This window comes from Mixophyes fleayi, chromosome 9 (assembly GCF_038048845.1).
Source record: "Mixophyes fleayi isolate aMixFle1 chromosome 9, aMixFle1.hap1, whole genome shotgun sequence".
NCBI classification, from domain to species: domain Eukaryota; kingdom Metazoa; phylum Chordata; class Amphibia; order Anura; family Limnodynastidae; genus Mixophyes; species Mixophyes fleayi.
Window position 1 is genome coordinate 111,254,611 of NC_134410.1, and position 19,161 is coordinate 111,273,771.

At 43.2% G+C, this 19,161-nt stretch overlaps 1 protein-coding gene across 2 annotated transcripts in view; it reads right to left on the reverse strand.

Moving 5' to 3' along the window:
- The window catches only part of FGD1 (FYVE, RhoGEF and PH domain containing 1), a 103,372-nt gene that overhangs the window by 65,805 nt on the left and 18,406 nt on the right, over positions 1-19,161 (reverse strand). Inside the window, exon 1 of one of the 2 annotated variants that reach the window (XM_075184928.1) lies at positions 800-1,801. The exons of the other annotated variant lie outside the window; for it this stretch is intronic. Within the exon in view, the coding sequence (XP_075041029.1) occupies positions 800-827 (28 nt within the window). The 5' untranslated portion in view covers positions 828-1,801. Of the gene's footprint in view, positions 1-799; positions 1,802-19,161 lie in introns of those variants that run through there. 2 annotated transcript variants of the gene reach the window in all.

A 19,161-nucleotide genomic window follows, 5' to 3' on the forward strand; every position in this document is an offset into this window, starting at 1 on the left:
GTGTCAGACGGAGACCTCTACAGCTTATTTAAACCTACTTCAGCCTACTACTGCCATGTGCTGTACAGTAACTGTATATAGGTAAGGATTCTGGGTAACAGAGGGCAAATAAGGAAGCTAATTATCTCAGATAGCGGCAATACCATTGTATTGTTGTTGTTTTTTATTTTCTAAACAAATCAAACAGCTTCTAGAAATAAAATAGAAGAGCAGAACAAACCCCAATGACAACAGAGCAGTGGTGTTTTTTTCACATCACAGGCTCATAAGAAATCGTACAATGACAAGTAAACGTCATTACCTCAAATTAGATGCATTGGAAGAAATCCAGTTTCTTGGTATGAATTTACCATTTTAGTTTTAGTGCAGGTTTACCAACAGAGTTCCCAAGTAAAGTGTGGTATATACACATCGGCTATTTATATAGCGCCACTAATTCCGCAGCGCTGTACAGAGAACTCACCAGTTCCTGTCCCATTGGAGCTTACAGTCTAAATTCGCTAACACACACACACACACAGACCGAGACAGACTAGGGTCAATTTGATAGCAGCCAATTAACCTACTAGTATGTCTTTGGAGTGTGGGAGGAAACCCCAGCACCCAGAGGAAACCCAGGTAAACACGGGAAGATCATACAAACTCCACACAGATGCTGAAGCACACGTGCAAAAACAATGCAGGAAATTTGGAAGGATACAGGACATGCACATGGATAATAACGTAATTTCTGCTATATATTCTGCTTGATCAATTAAAACCTACCAACCTGATCCCAACATGCCCTATACTAACTTACCTTTCAGGCTGCTCTTGTCCATATACATGACGAAGTCTGTGCAACACTTGTCAACAACAACAGGTGTCGAAGTCTATCCCTCTTACGTCCAAGGTATCCTCTGAACCAATCAGTTTATAGGGCCAACATTGGGGATATAGAGATGGGAACATTTGGGGTAACTCCCCAGAAAATGGAAGTATACGAATCGATAATATCCTGTCCTTGTTGGCATGTTTTGCTTTGCTTAATGCTCAAAAACGGTGGCAAACATTGTGGCACACTAAACTTTTTTTGATCCTCAGTAACACGCCATTTGCAAATTAAGAAGAATCCCTAAAGAGATGAAAACGTGGAAAAGGAATTGGACAGGCTTGACAGACCAGCCAGAACATCCTCTGGATCTACTACCAATAATTAAGTGGTTGCAATATTCTGGCAATTAATTTCCTTAACAGCTGCAGGATTCCATCAAAACACTTCCAAAATTGTAGCCAGATGCAATCTGATGTCTCCTTAACTCCGAGTTCAGATTCCCCAGGTCACCAAACTTAAAGGGATAAAAGTCACCCTAAGGGGGGTCAAGCTCATTCACCTCTGATGGTTCAAATCACTGCTAGAGTTTATGCAGCATCCACCTCAGTAAACCCACATTTCTACCACTCAGGCTTGGATACACCACATACAGTATAAGATGTACTTGAGAAGTCCACAGAGATTCCAGCAAGACTCTGTTGCGTGTTCCAGGAGAATTTCCCATACAAACTCAACATTCCAAGACTGGCAGTTACCGTCCTATGGGTCCCTTGACAGCCCTGTGAGCTTCAAGACGTGCTCCTCCGTTTGTCAGGAATCTGACAGGATATGGGGACATTGGCTGAGATCCCAAAATCTTCCCAGGAATCCTTAGTAGTGCTGGGAATCCAGGAACTCAGTCACAGAGCTTCCTTCTCCTCCTCTTCTGGCAGGGATCAGCCCCTCTCACAGCTTTTTCAGTCATTTTTTTTTTTTACCCACTGTAATTTTAGCTGCCTGTCACCCTCCCCAGCACCACCCCTCCCCATTCAAAAAGCATTGCCATGGTAACTAATTGAGGCCTACAGGACAGCCGTTAACAAATGAGGGAACTGCAAGGCTGAAAGGCAGAATCACATCTTTATGAGGAGGGGGGAAGAGAGAGGAAGAGAGGGAGGAAACCAGGAGGGAAGGAGGAGGGGAGAAGGGAGTGGAATGGAAAATAATATAGATGAAAAGAGAAAGGAGGGAGTAAGAAATGCTAAGGCGGAAAAGAAAGTAAATGTAAAAAAAAAAATATATAATATGTGTGTGTGTGGTTTAACCCTTAACTATTTCACAGATTTCAACAACTGAGCAGAGGGATAACAGGGGTTATGTGAACATGCAATTAGGTAAAGCACGTTAACATGGGTAATTAGCACGCTGTGGACCTGGCATTTACAGTGACACAGACATGCAAATAACTATATAACGTAATAAAGCCAGTCCCACCTATATGGCTAGTTAGACCTGTTTCGTCCCATTATGCACCCAGACAAAAATTTGCAATCCTGTCCCCACCGCATGTCAAACAAATTTTGTGTGTACTCTTCCAAACCATGTGCAAACCAGACTTTATGTTGCAAGGAGACTTTGATTGGTTGATTATTTATACTCATACCTTAGTGCAATTGAAACACCAAAACATCTCCAACTGTAGCTTTGCATTCGATTCATTCATTGCCAATTCTTGTTATAATGGGTATTGTATTATTTCCAATATATTAGTTCATTCTATATTATTTTTTTTCAGTATCTACTACAAATATCTTCTGAACATACTGCACACCTTCTCGTCGCTAAAGGCAGGTCTGTGATGGGGATGGATAGCAGACTTGTAAACTTGTATGGTATTGAATGCCTTTGCCGCCGTCACCTATGCTTGCCAAAACCAAGGAGCAGCATTTAAAGAAGACGATGAACAACCTTCATCACCTGCATAGTAAATCATCATCATCATTTATTTATATAGCGCCACTAATTCCGCAGCGCTGTACAGAGAACTCATTCACATCAGTCCCTGCACCATTGGGGCTTACAGTCTAGATTTCCTAATATAGAAACACACACAGACAGACAGAGACTAGGGTCAATTTTGATAGCAGCCAATTAACCTACCGGTATGTTTTTTGGAGTGTGGGAGGAAACCGGAGCACCCGGAGGAAACCCACACAAACACGGGGAGAACATACAAACTCCACACAGATAAGGCCATGGTCGGGAATTGAACTCATGACCCCAGTGCTGTAAGGCAGAAGTGCTAACCACTTAGCACCGTGCTGCCATAAAATCTTTACAGCGAATGCGGAACTGCCATGGTTGAGAGGGCTGCACCTGCTACGGGCCCCCGGAGATGGAGGTTGCCATAGTTGCTGCACCCCCTTCAACTATCGTAGTTCTGTCTTGAGCAGTGTCACCGAAAGTGTGTGTGTTGGGTGAGTAGTGGGGACGGGTGTTTTGGTTGCCGTTCTAAATTATACACCCCAGCTTAACAGGCAGCCTATAACTTTTGAAGCCTGTTTGGAGAAATAGTAGTAAATATTAATTGTACTTGCCTGTCTTTCACACCTCACTTCTGGAAGCAGGCAGGGTAAGGCATATAATTACCCCAATTTAGTCATATTGCACCTGCCTGTTGAGCGTTCACTAAGCAGAGTGGGACTTGAAGACCCAATTTGAGTCATTATGGCACCTCTCCACCTTACAGGCAGGTAAGTACCCTTCCGGGAGACTTGTCTCTCTCCCGGGAGTTCAGAAGGTCTAATCCGGGAGTCTTCTGGACATTTCGGAAGAGTAGGCAACTATGGTATTAACGAGACTGAGTACATCTCCGACATGATGTGCTGGACAGGAGCATGCTTTGCTATGCTGAAAAACATTTGGCAACATCAAATTCTAATACTTAGCATAGCTTTTCCAACAAACTCCCGATTGTCTCTTAGTGATTATCACTATGAGATTAGTGTCACGGGGTCTTCAGCCTACTCCAACCGCTAATTTAAATTATGTGCATGGCATAATTGCAGGAAGTAGAAGACAGAAGACGAGTGACACAGATCTATAGTTTAGTTTATCAAGAATGCGGTGTGTTAATACCATTATTTAGGCAATAATACTTTTCCATAGACTGACAGGTCCATTTTAATGACATGGTGCAAACAGTTGTAACTCATAGCAACCGAAGATTAACTTCGGTGAGTGAACTGCAAGTTAGAGAAAAAGTCGGCTATAGTGCTCGAATATTGTGGTTTGTGTGAGTTACATGTATATTGTCATATATTCATCTGATTGTGCATTTTTGCTTGCTGCAAAGCCATTGGAATGGTGAATTTAGAACGTTGTACAATTATACAATGTACCCAATCGCCTGTACCATAGATGTACAATCCATGGCCGCATGTAGCCCCAAGGTCATTTTTTGTGGCCCCACAAGAGGTAGAACATATACTGGGGGACCCAGCATCTCTGGGTCAGAAACACTAGTGTAGTATTCCCCCCCCCGGCACCTCACGTCCTTTTACATCTGTCCTGTCCCAGACTGGGTCTCATTGTGGCTGTCACGGTGAGGTCAGTCTGGCAACGAATCAGAATGATTCATCTGCACTCAGATTTAAGGTCATAATGTCACTGTAAAGTGGAGCTTAGTCTCACAGTGAGACGTGATCTGGTGTCTGCTACTGCCTGAGAGCTATGTCATTCTACCTACAGAACAGGTAAGTAGAGTTATGCTCATAATGCAGACAATAGGACAGGGCCTAGGGGAGAAGAGAGTTGCAGCAGAGGGCTATGGAATATGTTTAAGCTGAGGTGGGGGCAGGGCATGTCCTTATGTGGCATGGCCTTTTTCCATCAGTGCACACACTTCTATCCCCTTCTCCCCACAAGGGGTCCGTTCTGGCCCCTTGACTAATGGGTCCACTCTGCATAGGAGTTGTGCTGGCATGGTGGAAGGGGAACCAGGGCCCTGGTCTGGAGGATAGGCCTGGGGCCAACTCTGACCTAGAGTGGGTTGTCCCTGCCATGGATGTGCATTTTTGGTGGTTAGCCGCCCCCCAGGGACCAGTCTCCCTGTAAAATGCCCTTGTGTTACAGTGAGGATCAACCACCTGACCTAGCTGGCTTCGCTTCCCATCAGCCTAGAGCAGGATGCCGAAGATGACAGACAGGGTACACAGAGAGCTGGTCTGATTCCCCTCCCTAATGCCTGGGTTGTACCCCTCTAGTTATTCTCCACCCGTCCTGCTCGTCCACCTCCTATCTTGTTCATCTGTTCCCTCTTTGTTCCTCCCCTCACTTTGTCCTGACAGTCGGAATGTTGGGAGGTATGTCCAGTTCACAGCTGCTTTGCACAGAGTGCTTCAGAAGCACTGAGAATGCCACCACTCTGATGCGCCAAACGCACTGTATCCCAATTCGTTGCTTACAAAGCTTGGTTTGTATGCACACCATTTATGCTCTGCAGATTAGTTAAATGCGTTAATTTAATTTGTGTGTCCGTGGGATGGTATTAATGTAATGTGTGTGGAAGGGTGTTAATGTAATGTGTTTGTGATGGTACTACTCCAGTGTAGGGGGATCTGATTATTAATGTACTGTACTAGTAGCTAATAAAAGTTATATAGCAGGACTATTTTTGTACAGGTGGGAGAGAGTAGCCAAGTCTGTCAAATATCCTGATTTTGGTGGGGCAGTCTCGATTTTTTGGAACTGTCCCGCACAGTCAAGTCTTTACCCAGACTGCAAGGACATTTGGGAAGTTATGTCCCGCTTTATGCTGGTCTCCTAATTTGTCCCTCCAGCAGCTCTTACTCTGCTGCGTGTCCGGTGGAGGAGGGATCAGATTGCTGCACCGCGCTACACAACGCACACTGCTGCTCCATGAAGTGGGCGGTCTGTGCAGAGTGTAGGTGACATCATCAGTGAGAGTCACTGGCGCTGTGCACAGGGATCCTTCCCACGTGGATCAGTAGTGGAGAAGACCAGAGCCCTCAATCCCGAGGACACTTGGGAGGTGGGGGTATGGGTTACACATAATAAGGGGAAAACGGTGGGAGAGCCTAGGTGACATGGGGAAAATGGTGGGAGAGCATAGGTGACAAGGGGGGAATGGTGTCACATGTCCTCTTGTCACACTAAATTCTTAAACCCTCCCAAAATTAATCCAAAATGTTTATTTCTGCAGTAAACTCCACTCCCCCGAACTAGTAAAGCCCCAGGGATCCCATGCCCAAGACTTCCATGGTTCAGCAGCGCCTGTAGTCCCATGATGCTCCAGGGCGCACAGTCAAGAGCTTCAAAGCAATCTCCTGCAGATGCACTTGTCCAATCAATCACTTAACAACCAGCATCTGCAGCCCTTTACATTCAGCCTGCGAGCCCGGAGCTTCATGGGACCACGGGCAGCAGTGTGTGAACAACAGCGTATCATTGTCCTCCTTACTTCTGTGCTGTTTGCCGCAGTCAGTCTAACGCTGCAGGGACATTATCGGACACTGACTTGTAGAACAATCCACATACTAAAAAGACAAACAAACGTATTTATCAGTGATCACCAAATATCCACAAATGTTTGAGAACATTTAGCACATAAACCACCAATATCGTTACTTAGGAAACAAATGAGTAATACAAGTTAGAGGAATGAGATTCACCTTTCTGTTTTCATTATTACAATTATGACTTTTTTTGTTTGTTTCGGAATTGGAAAAATTTAACAAGCATGTAAGGTATTAATAAATCATACAACCAGGACATTTCCTTTCATCATCATCATTTATTTATATAGCGCCACTGATTCCGCAGCGCTGTACAGAGAACTCATTCACATCAGTCCCTGCCCCATTGGAGCTTACAGTCTAAATCCCCTAACATACATACACAGAGAGAGAGAGAGACTAGGGTCAATTTTGAGAACAGCCAATTAACCTACTAGTATGTTTTTGGAGTGTGGGAGGAAACCGGAGCACCCGGAGGAAACCCACTCAAACACGGGGAGAACATACAAACTCCACACAGATAAGACCATGGTCGGGAATTGAACTCATGACCCCAGTGCTGTGAGCCAGAAGTGCTAACCACTGAGCCACCGTGCTGCCCCAATTTCCTTTAAAACTTGCTCTGTGAATGCAATCATCTGGTTGCTTCTGGTTTATTTTCTAAAACTGTACTATCATCATCATCATCAGCAGCTATTTATATAGCGCCACTAATTTCGCAGCACTGTCCAGAGAACTCACTCACATCAGTCCCTGTCCCATTAGAGCTTATGGTCTAAATTCCCTAACACACATGTAGGAGGAAACCGGAGCACCCAGAGGAAACCCACGGAAACACGGGGAGAACATACAAATTCCACGCAGATAAGGCCATGGTTGGGAATCAAACTCAATTTTAAGTTTTGTGTTTATTTATCATCAACGCAAAAACGTTTTTCACCAATTTAGTGCTTACTACCGTCATCCCCATAGACCTCTATAAAGCATAGCTTTTCACACACTGTTAACACATTAAACATTTTATGGCCACCAGAGAGTAAAATCTCTCCGTAGGGCCAATCTGTGCATGCTCAACCTTTCGGCCACGCATGCGGAATGTAAACATGCCAGCCAAACAAGGGAGTGAAGGCTTTCACCGCTGCGATTTAAGACATCACTGGTGACAAAGTGCTTCGCCAGGACAGCCTGTTTACGGAAGTGGTGAACCGGCAGGCAAATCACAATAAATAGATCCAAAAAAAATCAAAAGAGATCGCAACGAAAATGATCGAAAATTATCAGCAAGAAACCTTGCAAATTGGTAAATAGGTCCCTAAATCACATACAAACTTTGTTTTAACAAATAAAGGGAAAGGCATATTTTGCACTAGGATTAAGGTACTAAACAAATAAAAATACATAGGACTAAGTTTTGACTGTAAAAAAAAAAAGTTATCAAATGGAAACAAAACCTAATATACAAAAGTTGATATATTCCAAGAAGAAATATACAGGTGACATTCTCGAACACAGAAGTCAAATTGCCCATGCCATGACCGAATTTAAGATAATTGATTTTGTATCTGATCTTACTAAGTAGCTTACTGCAAGCTATTGTCTTCTGTTATCACTCACTTTAGGTGCAGATAAGCTGACTTCAATGGCAATACACAATCCAATCCAGCTGCTCAGCACAACATAGCCAAATTGGAAAGATTCCAATATTTCCAGTTTTGAGGCCAAAAGTGGCAATATTGGGTCAATTTGCCAATATCGCCAGTGATGAATGTTATTAGCAGCTCTGTTATACAAGCAACTTACATGTCCGCGACAGCCAAACGAACGCATCTCTGGACAATTTGGCTATACACACACAGTGTTCGGCCTGAAAGCCAAGTAGGGGCACCACTAATGTGTTTGGAGAGTGGCTGCATCATTCAACAAAATTTACCACCTGTCCTAATAAGAGATCACGATTAAGCTGGGTACACACTACACGGTTTTCGTCCAATAAATCGGCTCAATCAGCCGACATACGACCGCTCGTTCAAAAGTCGGGTCAGTGTGTTTAGTGACACGATGGTCGAAAGTCTGCCCAAATGAACGATTGTCGCCTCACTTGGTTTGTCGTATCGTTAAATATTTTCGTTCCAATCTCGTTTCCGCTGTGCAGTGTGTATAAGTTTCCGACCGATCCACAATAGTGAGTACGAAATTACAGTCATTGCTCACGACAACATGGCTGTAAAAAGTCGCTAAAGGGACGTCCGCTCTTCCCTTTATCGTCCTAAACAAGGCTAGTGTGTATGCAGTCCATGGACCGAGCGATCGGATCATCGATCGCATGTAAAATCGATCGGCATAAAAAGTTGGCGGAAAATTCTGTAGTGTGTACCCAGCTTAAGAGGTTGATTGGGACAGGCATTTTATTTTTTTGGCACATACACAATACAATTTGCAGTCAATTAGGTCTAAAAGAGCCTGATTAGTCATGAAATCTGCAGAGTGTATGGGCCATTAGGTACAGTGGTCCTTTAACTAAGCAGACACAGCTATCGTCTCCATGATCATTTGATACAGATAACACAACTCAGTTGCTGCATGAATTGCTATCTACTGCAGGCAATATACAAAGCATTTTATTCGTGATCTATAATCCATCACAACACTTTACAATGCTTGCCACTTTATTGAACATTGTTGGAAATACATTATGTACGAATGCCCAAACATTATCCCAAGGATTAGTATCCTATTTCAGTGTCTCCATTAGTTCCCTCTCTGCGGATCTGCGGTTATGAAAACAAAAACGATCAGATGTTTAAAATGGTCCATTCATTTATGTAAAGTAAAAAGCTTATGCTTTGGGACTCATAACTTGAGTGCTAATTTGCTCAGTGGATATACAAAAGGTCAAACACAATCCCAAAGATTGCTGTGGATAAGAGTCTGGGAAAAGGTGTTGCCGCTGCCCCTATAAGACTTCCTTCCCCAGTAAACAAAGCCAGGTCCCTTTCCCTCAGGCCTATAACTTCAAAGTATTGTTCCTTATCAGTCCAATCACCCAGCCCTGGCTGGTGGCTGACCTAAGGGGAATTAAATATTGATTGTGGAGGCCACAAAGGCAGCAACAAAGGAACATTTTTTTAACTTAAGTTACTAAAAGGGAAAACTATTTATTTTTTTATTTTATTTAAAAACGCTTTTATTTGCATCCAAAAGTTCCAAAACAGATAACACCCCCCCCCCCCACTGCTCACTACATAGAAACAATAAGCATATAAATAATTAATAGACCATTGCTTTATTCTTTTGTTTGCAGAAAATACATGGGTTTAAAAAGGACTGCCGTAATTATGGAACATTCATTTTGTAACACGACTAAATAATAAACCTGAAATAACTGGCATGTCTGTCTAGAATGCTATTTCATCCCCTTGGTAAATGCAGACCCTCTTTTCAATACCTTCATCATCATTTATTTATATAGCACCACTGATTCCGCAGCGCTGTACAGAGAACTCATTCACATCAGTCCCTGCCCCATTGGGGCTTACAGTCTAAATCCCCTAACATACACACACACACAGACAGACAGACAGAGACAGACTAGGGTCAATTTTTGATAGCAGCCAATTAACCTACCAGTATGTTTTTGGAGCGTGGGAGGAAACCAGAGCACCCGGAGGAAACCTACGCAAACACAGGGAGAACATACAAACTCCACACAGATAAGGCCATGGTCGGGAATTGAACTTATGACCCCAGCGCTATGAGGCAGAAGTGCTAACCACTGAGCCACCATGCTGCCCATAATACCTGTAGCAGGTAGTGTGTGTGCCAAAGGACCAATCACAAACAACTATCCAGAGATTGAGGCTTGTGATTGGTCCTACTGCCTATACATTCCTTTCGCGATAGAGACACAACAGCGCCACCTATAGGGTAAATAAAAACAAAAAACCCAAAAACCACAAAAACACACAAGCCCCCAGCTACTTATTCCTAAAGAGAGCGATGATGTTTTTTTAGTATTATTAATTCTTCATTATTATTATCAGCCCTTGACTCACAAGGACATCATGCAAAGAAGAAATTGTAAGGAATACATGGAGGTCTATATTCTTATTGAGAATTGTAAAGCTTGCAGAGGAACACGTTTTCTGCAAACATCCCATAAATGAAAACAATTGATTGATTGGTTGATTGATTTTTTGGGATTCTACATAGGCTAATCTGCCAAATTGAATCAGCACCTCTAAAGAATTTCAAAGAGAGGCAGACAGGTCACATTGGTTCAGAATGATGCACAGCAAAAGACTTTCCACTAGAACTGCATAGACGGCATAATTCTGGTTCTTTTTTTTTTTTGGTCTAGTGAGGAGTGCTTTGTGTATACTACACTGTGGTCATGTGTCTCCCCCTACCCGGTTTCCTGTTAGGTCCCTCCTCACATTCTTACACTGGGACCTCCTCTGCAGGCTGTTACTATATTTAACTCTACATGCAGATAGTTTTGCTTCAATCACAACTGTTTATAATCAGGGACAAGAGCCCTGTGGGACTGTATTTTAAAGCATGAGGACTGTCAAACATCAAAAAAAAAACCTCTATTGAATGGCAGTGACAATCCTTATATGGATCTCTAGCTAAAGACTGCAGAATTCCAGATTTTGTTGAGGAACAATCAAGAGCATTCTATACCAGTACTGGTGGGGTATGATGGGAGTTGTAGTTCAAATACAGACTGCTGCCATTGTGCCACTTGTAGTCTTATTATTCAGAGGTTTGTGAGGACTGGTGGAAATGCTGAAAGACTGAAACAGGACGCTGCGTTTAAAGACTGGTATATTTACTAAACTGTGGGTTTGGAAAAAGTGGAGATGTTGCCTATAACAACCAATCAGATTCTAGATATCATTTATTTAGTGCAGTGGATCCAAAACCTTCTCAGTTTGAGGCACCCCTAGGCTCTCAATAACTTTTTCAAGGCACCCCAAAGCCAAAATAATTACCAAGTAGTCCCCCCGCCTTGCTTACCACCGGCCCTGGCACCCCTGTGAAATCGCCGTGGCACCCCAGGGAGCCGTTGGCACACAGTTTGGGAACCACGGATTAAGTGCATTCTACAAAATGACAGCTAGAATCTGATTGGTTGCTATAGGCAACATCTCCACTCTTTCAAACCCGCAGTTTAGTAAATATACCCCATAGTCTCTACGGTCTCTCATAAAAACTATCAATTGTGCTTTAATTAAATCCATTACAGTTCGCAGACCTTATGATTGCTACACACACGGCCATGTGTTTGCCGAGTACGGCAAACACCATACAGATCTCAAAGGACCCCAAGATATCCATCAGCCATTAGAGCGCACACACAGCAATGCTGTTACACTCTCTTAAGAAGGCCATACTTAAAGTAATGCAATTAAGTTCAGTAATGAGATAATATTACAGCTACTAACAGTTCTGTTTCTTTTATCCCTTGATGGTAAGAGATATATATATTCCCAGAGGCGTAACTAGGGCTGTGCGCTTAGGGGCAACCTAAAATTTTAAATTACAGTTCTGCATATACCCATACCCACCCTACTGTAATATTTTGGCAGGCAAAGTGCCTTTTTCTCAGTCGTTTTGACTGGTAAAATTTAAATGTGAAAATGCACTTTTTTTCACTACAATCAGCAATGAGCTCTAACCCGTGCTTTAAATTCCTTGTTTTCCCTATTTTTTTTTATGATCTCTCTCGTTTTATTTACTGCCAATAATAGCTCTCAAATCCAGTTCCAGGTGTAGAAACAACTGCTGCAGTATACAGCTGGCCACACACGCCAGCATTTTCCGCCGAAGGGTTGGGACATTCACGTAACCCTCTAAATAATCACCAGGTCCAATGAAAATTAAATCGTACTTCATAAGTGAAGTCAGAAATCTTTCCAGCTGACGGTGGCATCACCCTGTGCGTGTGTCTGCCAATCAGAATACATGAATCGTTTGTGTGATCCAGGTTAACCCCGGAATGACCGGATCACTGCAAAACAGTCCTTCCGTATGTGTGGCCTGGTTTAGTCCCGTCAGCAATCAGGAATTTGTATATGGTATGATGGAGGGAGTGTTATTCTCTAGAAATGTACTTTGATATCCCATATGACTGTACTGTACCCATAGAAGAATTTTCACAATTTTCCTAGAAGCCAACATCTTAGTGACCTGGAATAATCACTTACGTTTAAAAACACTGCCTGTAGAGGTTACCTTGCAGAAGGAAAGCTAATTGCGACCTTGGTGGCTGAGATAATGCTGCAGGTCACCGGTGTGGATGTGCTGGCTGCACACTATCTGCTTCCAGCACGGTCTTATCTCAGCTGTTGCTAGGATACCCTCTAATCGCAGTAGTCATGAGAGCTCTATGGGGCATAGTAATAACCCGATATAAATAGGCTGTGATAAAGTCCAGTGGACTTTACGCAGATACATCGTCATCTGACTCCCTGAGATGCAATACTAGAGGGCTATCAAGATCATTTCTAATGAGCATCTCCTAAGGCTGGGAACACACTACAGAAAATTTCTCCCAATGCAATATTGCTAACGATTTTACCAACGACTTGGGGAAAAATAAGTCCCGATCAGCATGCCGATTCATATGCACACAATATACACATTTTTTTACAAGATTTACCTTCAGATCTGTGCTCTTCATCCGACATAACCATCGGCTGAAAAGATCGAGACTCTGCACACTCCATGGACACTGCCGGTCCTGAGTGCATACACACTGCAGAATTGGAACGACATCGCTCAATGAGATTTTTAGTGCGGTTTAAAAATCAAATGCTACAATGTGCTTTGAAACCATAATCGTTCATCGTTGTACACACGAACGCGATATCAGATCAAGCGGTCCCTTATCGTGTGACTGGCTCGATAATCGGCTGAAAAACCTGTAATGTGTACCCAGCCTTACTCTTAACCATAGTATTCAAAATGTCAAGGAGAAGAATACTCAAAACACTTAGCAAGGGAACAAAGAATATAGATAACACATCATCATCATCATCATCACCATTTATTTATATAGCGCTGTACAGAGAGCTCACTCACATCAGTCCCTGCCCCATTGGGGCTTACAATCTAAATTCCTTAACACACACACACACACACAGACTATGGTCAATTTGTTAGCAGCCAATTAACCTACCAGTATGTTTTTGGAGTGTGGGAGAAAATCGGAGCACCCGGAGGAAACCCACGCAAAACCAGGGAGAACATACAAACTCCACACAGATAAGGACATGGTCGGGAATTGAACTCATGACCCCAGTTCTGTAAGGCAGAAGTGCTAACCACTTAGCCACTGTGGTGTTGTGATAACCCATTTTAATTAGGCAGTTGCACAAATTAATATTTAATACATTACATTTGTGCCACCCGATTGCAGGGGCATCTGTAGGATATTGATTGAGGGCATTCGAGGTTGGCCTACATACATACAGTATATATAGCAAACATTGTATATACAAATTCTACATATCAAACCGTCTGAAAAAGTGAGCCAGGGCAAGTGCTTGCAACAGTTTCTCTTATTTTAATTAGTAGTTTTATCTTTAGGGTTATACCACCCACATGCAACCCCCACCCCACCCCCTTCACTTGGCTATGTTTTACTGATTTATATCAGAATGGACAAAAATCAGTTTGCCCCAGAGCTTCAACAGTTGCCAACACTGATAAAAAAAACTGATTAAATGTCTATTGTTCTTAGTGGCTAAATACATTACAATGTGTGAATTTTTAGGTCATCTGCAACTGGATTAACTCCGACCCATTTGGCATAGCCATATTGTTTAACCACTCAGGCCAAGCAACAGACCTGCCCACGTACACCCCACTCACTGTACTGGTCCAAAACAGCCAGCACCAAATCAAATGCACAGTCTGCCTCACTCCACAGTTCCCGGTGAATTAAACGCACACTTGCCAACTCTCCCTGAATGTCAGGGAGACTCCCTGAAATAGGGGTGATCTCCCTCACTCCCTGAAGAGTCTGGCATTCTCCCTGATGCTGAGCCAGTACAAGACGTGGTTGGCTTCACCATCTGTTGCATGATGACACAGTTCAGAAATTGTGTCCTATGTCCATGTATTGATGCCTTTGGAGGTGGCCATTTTCATGGAGACCAAGATTTAATCAAAGACTGACAGGTTAGACAACATGACTTCAGTAATGGAGACAGAAATGTAAAAGACACTTCAGTCTCTACAGATTCATTAGCTGCTTTTCTTTAACGCACAGTTGCCTCTCCCCGGCATTTCTGGGAGACCTCCCGGCAGAGCAAGACAATCTCCCGGTTCTCGCCACCACAATAGATAAGTGGCGGGAGGCGGGGCCTAATGACGCAAACATCTTGTCATCTTAGCCTCATCCAGGGGGTGGGGCAAAAATGATGCAATTCATAAAGCCCCGCCCCCATACGCCCACCTCCCCTGGGATGTCCCTGAAGCCATTGAGGAAAAGTTGGCAAGTATGATTAAACGACTACATGCTAGTAAATATTGGGTCAGCTTGAAATGTGACTGCCTTCATTATGTGTAGCCGATGGGTAAACTTTAAAGAGGTCCAGTTGCAATCTCTGTACATACATATGGGGCAAAATCTTTGATTTATTTCTTTTTTAGCCAGTGCCTCTTTTGTGACGCTACAATTGCCTATATAGTACCATATACTATTGTGTCAAGTGCAATGCAAGTACTAATAACACTCAGCAACATGCACAGTGTTCATAGGAGTATCCCAAGACATAGATATGCAGTGCCCATACATTAACTGTGTCTGGAAATACCATTACACACACATATACATATATATAGGTATTTGTGGCTTCAGAAACGGGACAGGGAATACGACCTATGCTGCCAGCTTGGCATTGCTCTATCCAACACATTTTTGTTCCCTTAATTTCCCAATATCACATATGGAAAGTATTACAGGGGCAGCCGCAGAGGCTATTTGCAAGAAGAGAAGCTGCTTGTGAGCACATTTAAGTTTTTGTGTCAAAAAGCTGAGGGCAGCAGTTTGTAGCAAGGATGGGTTACAGGCAGGAAAGCACCTTATCCGCACCACATATTCAAGTGGATTTTATGTTTGTGTAGTAATCAGATGTCATAAAATCTATGGAATGCTCTACCGGTAGTAAAGATTATGGGAAGGCATATAAACAATGACATATCTTATAACATTGAACCATATATGTTAGAGGTAGGAGTGATTCAACTCGGCTTAGTCAAAACATCTTATATAACATCTGAGAGGTGTTTATTGAACAGATCAGGACACGGGGTTGGGTGGTTAAGCATTAAATATCTTACCCTGATGGTGATTTATATTCACTGGGAATTAAACATTCTAAGCTGAGGCATAACTGGTTTAGAACACTACATGAACACACCATTTCCATGCAACATGTCAGTTTATTCTAACTGGGATTAAGCTGTCTCACTAGTGTCATTTTGGGAGGTCTGGTTATATCAGTGCATTGGAATCTCACAAATCAAGAAATATTGTCCCAAAAGATGCTAAGAAAATGAAACGTGTACTACCATTTATGGCCACTAGGTGGCTGTATATTTATTGCACAATGTAGTTTGTAGATTATTCTGGGGCAGGGTTCATATACACTATGGGCCTGAGTCATTAAGGAAAGTAAGAAAAAAAAAAAAAAAGGGGAGTAAATGTTCTCCGGAACAAACCATGTTATATATAATGCAAGGGGTGCAAATTAGTTTATTATTTTGCACATAAGTTAAATACTGGGTGTTTTTTCATGTAGCACACAAATAATTCATAGCTTTATGTTTACAATGAAATTTAAAGTTGATCTAGGACATGCCATACCCAAGCTATAAATCTGTCCCCACATTTTATACTTACCTCCCCCTCCAATGCAACATGGTTTTGCCCAGGTGCAAAGTTACTCCTTTTTTATGCTGTGCTCTCCTTGACGACTTAGGCCCTATATGTGTAAAACATACTTGCCTACTTTTTGGACACCCCCTATGATAGATCTCAAACCAATATTGACCACAATACTGAACCAATAGTGAGCAAAATGAAGCCCATCACTGCTATCGCCGGCAGTGACCATCTTGATGTACAGGACGAGGGCCCACCTTCATTTTCGCCAGAAATAAGGCTTTTTGCCCTTTAATACATAGAACCCTGAAATACAGATATGTTTGGGCTGAGAATGCATTCTATTCATTCACTGGCAACCAATTAGATTACAGAGACAAGATGGCTGCCTTCAAGGTGTGTAAGGAAACAGGTACATTTTAATGTGAATACTTTAAAAAAAAAAAAAAGCTTTCAACATTTTTGTTTAGCCCAAAAAACAAGACAATATATAATCATAGGCACATACAGCCTTTATTTTGGCAGCGGTGCCTAAGTTTCATGTACTACCCAATTAGCTAACCAAAGGGTTACTCGGCCCAGTACATTTGTTTGTACCCTGGCCTGGTACCCACCTGTGAGGAGGAGGGCGGAGTGGGGAGCAGTCACGCCAACATCTATCAGACACAAGGTATGAGATTACTAGCAGCTGTTTGTCTCCAGAGTCTACATGTTAAGGGGCTTCATGGAGCGGTTTTCCTTTTTCCTGTTCACAGACCTGTTCTGAAGCTTCAGCCACAACATCTGCTTCCACATACTATCCTGTCAGTGTCCTGTTAGCAAGAGGACCATAGTACACAAGAGCTGTGAAAGCTGCTGACTGAAGGCTCGGGATTCTGTTACATGGGGCAAAGGGGCATTATTACACTAGGCCATGCTTGGTAGTTTAAAGTGACTTTGAAGGCACTTTCAGTCAGTAAAGAACAAACACTTGTGAAACATTTGAGATTAAGGCTGGGTACACACTGGAGGTTCTTCAGCCGATTGTCGGGCCAATCGCCTGATAAACGACCGCTCGGCACATATCCTGTTAGTGTTTATAATCACACGGTGAACAAAAATCGTTCAAAAGTGCCGACAGTCGTTTCAATTGGTTGGTCGTACAGTTTAATAATCTCGTTCCAATCACCTTCCGGTCATGCAGTGTGTATGCACTGACGATCATGATCTCCATAGGGTTTAAATCGTACTTGCAAATTAAAAGGTCAACATGTCAAGTAGATATAATCAATAAAATCAGGTTAAAAATTAATGGTTACATGAAAAGATGAATTAAGTGTTTCTAGGTAATTCTTTTGCTTATGACCACCATCCCATAATCTGTCAACAGGAGAGGACGGGGGCGCCGCGGGGACAACAGGAGAGGACGGGGGCGCCGCGGGGACAACAGGAGAGGACGGGGGCGCCGCGGGGACAACAGGAGAGGACGGGGGCCCCGCGGGGACAACAGGAGAGGACGGGGGCGCCGCGGGGATAACAGGAGAGGACGGGGGCGCCGCGGAGATAACAGGAGAGGACGGGGGCGCCGCGGGGACAACAGGAGAGGACGGGGGCGTCGCGGGGACAACAGGAGAGGACGGGGGCGTCGCGGGGACAACAGGAGAGGACGGGGGCGTCGCGGGGACAACAGGAGAGCATGGGGGCACAGCGGGGACAACAGGAGAGCATGGGGGCACAGCGGGGACAACAGGAGAGCATGGGGGCACAGCGGGGACAACAGAAGAGGATGGAGATACTTTGAATTGTAGGAAACAGCTTCCCCATCCAACGTCAGTAACTTTTGCACCCGGGACGATGGGATGCTTTATAATATAGATAGTAGATGTAGAATGTTAGAAAGTACCCCTTATACCCCATTCACACTGCCTAAAAAACCCGGGTGTTTTCTGGGGCGAGCTCTGACGACCCGGGTCGAGGAGGGTCTGATGACCCGAGAATTAGACCCGGGACTTTTGGAGGATTATTGCCGTGTCAGTCCCGGATCGCCTGCAGTATAAACGTGGGACCTGGGTTTTTCAACTCGGGTCTCACCGAACACCATTGAAAAGTTAAAAAAAAAAAAATCATCATAAGAGGAGCCAATCAAAGCTCCTCTTGTGATATCGCTGGGAAATTGCAGGAACAGCAATGTGAAAGTGGTCTCACTAGCAAAAGGTTGGAACAAACTAACTTCAGTTATATATAGTTGTAAATATAAAAAAAAACAGTATAGGGATTTTAATTACAGGTTTGTCCTGAGAACATAAAAAAGTAGACTATGCTGTAAACATTCTTGTGTTTGTGTTCTGCAGATGAAGTCACGTCAGAGTGGTGATTCCGAAACAAAAGGAAGATACCCCTAATTTATCTCCAAGGGGTCCGTGAACTTGGACACACTGCTCTAGGGTCACTAGGACAATCTCAGATGACAGCTGGATTAGGGTCTTCTCTTCAACAGTCAATGTATATAGAAATATTAACACTTTCATAGCCAAACACTGATCTGCTTACAGCACTCCAACTATAAACACAGAGAACAAAGGGTTAACAGGCTAACAACAAAAGAAAAGAAAAAGGAAACTTTTATAGTTTATTCAGAAGCGATCACCTGGATTTACAGGATATATTTTGCTTGAATAACAATAGGAAGACAAGCTAAACCAGGACGTGTGTGTACCTGCAGGGCCCTGCTCCATTTGCTGTAATAAACAAGGGGTATATTTACTAAACTGAGGGATTGAAAAAGTGGAGACGTCGCTAAGGCAACCAATCAGATTCTAGCTGTCATTTTGTAGAACGCACTAAAAAAAAGGACAACTAGAATCTGATTGGTTGCTACCGGCAACATCTCCACTTTTTCAAACCCGCAGTTTAGTAAATCTAGTCAAGTCTCTTTCTATCGGAAAGCTGGAAAAGGG